This window comes from Cebus imitator, unplaced genomic scaffold (genome assembly GCF_001604975.1).
Source record: "Cebus imitator isolate Cc_AM_T3 unplaced genomic scaffold, Cebus_imitator-1.0 Scaffold568, whole genome shotgun sequence".
Classification (NCBI taxonomy): domain Eukaryota; kingdom Metazoa; phylum Chordata; class Mammalia; order Primates; family Cebidae; genus Cebus; species Cebus imitator.
Window position 1 is genome coordinate 1,518,905 of NW_016107883.1, and position 4,314 is coordinate 1,523,218.

At 39.5% G+C, this 4,314-nt stretch overlaps 1 protein-coding gene across 1 annotated transcript in view; it reads left to right on the forward strand.

Annotated features, from left to right (window-relative positions):
• KALRN (kalirin RhoGEF kinase) overlaps nt 1-4,314 on the forward strand; it is a 635,807-nt gene that overhangs the window by 347,194 nt on the left and 284,299 nt on the right. The window contains exons 18-19 of the mRNA XM_037734035.1: nt 204-353; nt 3,242-3,356. Coding sequence (XP_037589963.1) covers nt 204-353; nt 3,242-3,356 — 265 coding nt within the window. The remainder of the gene's footprint in view (nt 1-203; nt 354-3,241; nt 3,357-4,314) is intronic.

A 4,314-nucleotide genomic window follows, 5' to 3' on the forward strand; every position in this document is an offset into this window, starting at 1 on the left:
GTTCTGAAATCCATATCTCCAGTAATTATGTCTCCCAGGTTTCAGACACAGGACTGTCATTGCCTCCTGGGCTTCTCTTAGATATCTGAGAGGCACTAAACTTCAAATGAAAAATGTCACCTGTGTAGGGTTCTATAGGATGAAGGTTCTCAGAGAATGCTTCCTAATTAATTTACTGAGTCTTTTCTTCCATGATTCACTAGGTCTGTAGTGTCCTGGAGAGCTTAGAGCAAGAATACCGGAGAGATGAGGACTGGTGTGGTGGACGAGATAAGCTGGGGCCAGCGGCAGAGATCGACCATGTCATTCCACTCATCAGCAAACATTTGGAACAAAAGGAGGCTTTTCTTAAGGTCAGAGCACATTGCCATGCAAGAGCTCAGACTCCTGGCCTTGGCCTTCTTTCATCCTTTCTCCCTCTCTCACTCACACACTCAAACATACACACACACAAACACACAGAGCTTCAAACATGCTTCCTATCCCCCTTTTTTTCTGACCTCTTCCCTAAAGGGGGAAGGGAGTATAGTGAAGATGTTGATTGGTTAATGTGAAAGGGTGAAAGGTTATTCTTCCAACATTTATTTCTCTCTTAGCACTTTTTGTATAGTTAGGCAATCACTTTTTGTATAGTTAGGCAATAATTGGGATATCTGCTGCAATCTAGATATCCCAATATCCCATGGGTAGTGTTAACTGAGAAAAAGGCATGCTTCATTCAGTTGTGTTTTGCTAATTAAATTATTTTTATAGTAATATTGAAAAGATATAAGCTTAAATATAAAACACGATTAAAATATTTTATAAATGGAAGATACAAAATTTTAGGGTAAGAATTAAAGAAATGAATTTGGATGCCCTATTTATTTATTTATTATTATTGGTAATCTAGCAATTACCAATACACGTAACACTATTATTATTGGTAATCTAGCAATTACCAATACACATAACACTATTCATTCTTCTGTATTAAGAGAAAAATGCCTTATTCCGGGTATTCTCCTAGAGCCCTGCCTTCTGAGGGAGGAAGCACAGGCCTGCTCTGCACAGATTGTCAGCTGGTATGGGAAGTCCTTGTGAGCCTCTTTCCCCAGCCTTTGATCTTCTCCTCTGATCGCCTGCTCTCTTCTGTGTTCAAGCTCATCTGAAGGCTCCATTTGCTCTCAGATTTCTTGCTTTCATGTTCTGCTTCCTTTCAGGTTTCTGGGAATAGAAGAGATCATTTTTATACCCTGACATGTTGCCATTGATTTTATTCCATTCTGTAATTAACTGCCTTTCTTTTATTAGGGATTTTCTCTACTTGACCACCACTTTGAGCTTAATTTTTATAATTTTTTTAAGCTGGCCTCTCCCTGCCCTCCTACCAACTATCTGATATCTGCACCTGTACTGGTCGGAACCTTTAGTAATCAGCTCTTATTAATAAGACTAAATAGAAATTCTTCTGTGCAGGGCTTATGATGATTTTTTAAAGTTTTTTCTATTAAAAAGCAAATTTTAAAATGAAACAATTTAAGTAGAGCATATAAAAATCTCAAATAGAAGTAAAAAATATTTCTTCATAAAACTAAAAGAAAATGTTTCTTTTGAAGAAAGAATAAGAAAATCCTCTGGTCTGATGTTTTCCATATGTCCCTAAAACCATAGTGAGAAGCTCCCTATCACTGTGGGAATTATATGCCCAACCAACAGATAGAATATGAGCTGTTTGTATTCATTAGTTGATCTGTTTGAAACTCCTTAGGCTAAGACCACCATTAAGCTGTTGTATTCAGGAGCCTCTGTGTTCATGGACTCACTAGCAGGCGTTTGTGTACCAGATATCCCCAGATGCCCTTGTTGCTGGTTTTTTAATATAACCAGAAAATTGTAAAATTTTATAATTATGTTTCTGTTAATTATATAATAATTTTTAATTATATAATTTGTAGGATCAGAGGGAAAATATGAGATTCTAAAATTTAACACTTCAGGGTATGTAGAAGAAAAATATAAAATAAAATTTCAAAAAAATGAATAAAATTTCACAGTTTTATCTAGAGATAATTTAGTTCTGAAAACTATAGATTAAAAATTAGTATGCTAGTATTTATTACTTTACAAACAGAAAACAAAAAGCTACTTTGTAGAGAAATTCAGAAAATACTAGGCGAACAAGAAATGCTGTCAGTCATCCTAGATCCTACATATGAGTTGCTTTCTGACTTCTGCCCTTTCTGGGCTTCAGTCTTGTCCATCAGTACAACAAGGAGAATGTGACCAGCCCTCTCTCTGTCCACCACAGCTAATATGAATCATAAATGGAGTAGCTGATATAACAGCTGTTAGTTCTTTATGCAGACTGGCATTTCTCAACAATAGGATGCTTATTAGTGATATTTAGATGAGGGGGGACTTGATGGGCAAATAAGTTTGAAAAATGTTGGTACTTTCCATTTAGTTTTGGAATGTAGGGTTAATAGATATGTTTACCAAATTTACTTGCTCAAGTCTAATTCACACTGATTTTAAAGTAGGTTTATGTTTCCTGACTTACACCAGTGGCCGTGTAAGAGGTATTCTGGTGTCTGAGGAAAAGTAGGGTAAGAGTAAATGTTAGTAATGCTTGGTCAACATAGAGACAAGGGATGGCTGATTTCCGATTTTTATCTGAGATGGAACAGGCAGAGACACAAGGAGTAATTCTTCACTTGACAAAAGGAAAGCTTAGAAAGGTTAGCTCCATAAATTGGAATTGTAGTCTCTGTGAAGCAGTGATGACATTCAGAGCTCTGCTCTTTCCAGATTCCTTCAGAGTTCTTGAGCCTCCCAAAAAGTACAAGGAGGGGCTAGGTGCTATGATTCACACCCATAATCCTAGCACTTTGGGAGGCCAAGGTGGGCAGATTGGTTGAGCCCAGTAGTTCAAGACCAGCCTGGGCAACATAGTGAGACCCCGACTTTACGAAAAAATGCACAAAGTTAGTCAGGTGCGATGGTGGGTGACTGTAGTCCCAGTTACTCAGTAGGCTGAGATAGGAGGACTACTTAACCCTGGGAGGTCGAGGCTGCAGTGAGCTATGATCATGCCACTGCACTGCAGCCTGCGCAAAAGAGTGAGACTCTTGTCTCAAAAAAACAAAAAACAAAAAAAGGAAAAGAAAATGTCAAAGGAGGGTATGCCTTCTCTAGTGTCTTGGATTCTATACATCTGCCACCTGCTGGGACAGGGGCCTCACAGCTTTGTCTTTCTCAGGCCTGTACCCTGGCTCGGCGGAACGCTGAGGTGTTTCTCAAGTACATCCACAGGAACAACGTCAGCATGCCCAGTGTCGCCAGCCACACTCGGGGACCCGAGCAACAAGTGAAAGGTCAGTGAGAGACCTGCCCAGCCACCAGTCACTGCAGCAACAGCCCTTCCCTGAAATCTTCCATGTACCCAGTTTTCACACAATCTCAAACTTCCTGATGCTTCTCCTTAGAGAAGAAAGTGTGTAATGTGGGATGGTGTGGGCAGTAGTGATTCATGGTTAATTTTTAAACATGCATTAAGATCTGGAATGCAAAAACAAGGATGAAATTTCCCCAAGCATTTTCCTTTGTCTTAGAGTCCGGGCAGCACTGCCTAGTGGAAGTTTCTGAAATAATGGAAATTGCCTGTATCTACGCTATACAATACAGCACCTATTGAGCACTTGAAATGTGGCTAGTGCAACTGAGGAAACAAATTTTAACTTTCGTTTAATATTAACTAATTTAAATGTAAATTACTGAATGTAGCTCATGGTTAATAAATTGAACAGCATAAGACTAGGGTACTTATAGCCTAGGAACAGAATGTAGACTGAGGATCCTAAAACCAAATGCTAACCCTGGATTTATCACAGATTGATTAAGCCTTTTAAAACTTTAGTTTCTTATTTAAAATGAGGGGAGCATCTAAACTCTTGCTACTCCAATTGTAGTTCCCAGACCAGCCCCATTGACATCCCTGGGAGAGTGTAAGAAACATAGAATCTCAGGCCACACCCAAACCTACTAAGTCAGAACTGAATTTGGCACTTTGGGAGGTTGAGATGGGAGGATTGCTTGAGGTCAGGAGTTCAAGACCAGCCTGGGTATCATAGTGAGACCCTGTCTCTACAAAAAATTTAAAAAAATAGTCTAGTATGGTGGCATGCCTGTAGTCGTAGTTACTCAGGAGGCTGAGATGGAAGGATCATTTGAGCCCGGGAGCTGGAGGCTGCAGTGAGCTGTATTTGCACCAGTGTACTCCAGCCTGGGCAATATGAGACCCTGTCTCAACAAAAAAGAGTAAACCCCACACCA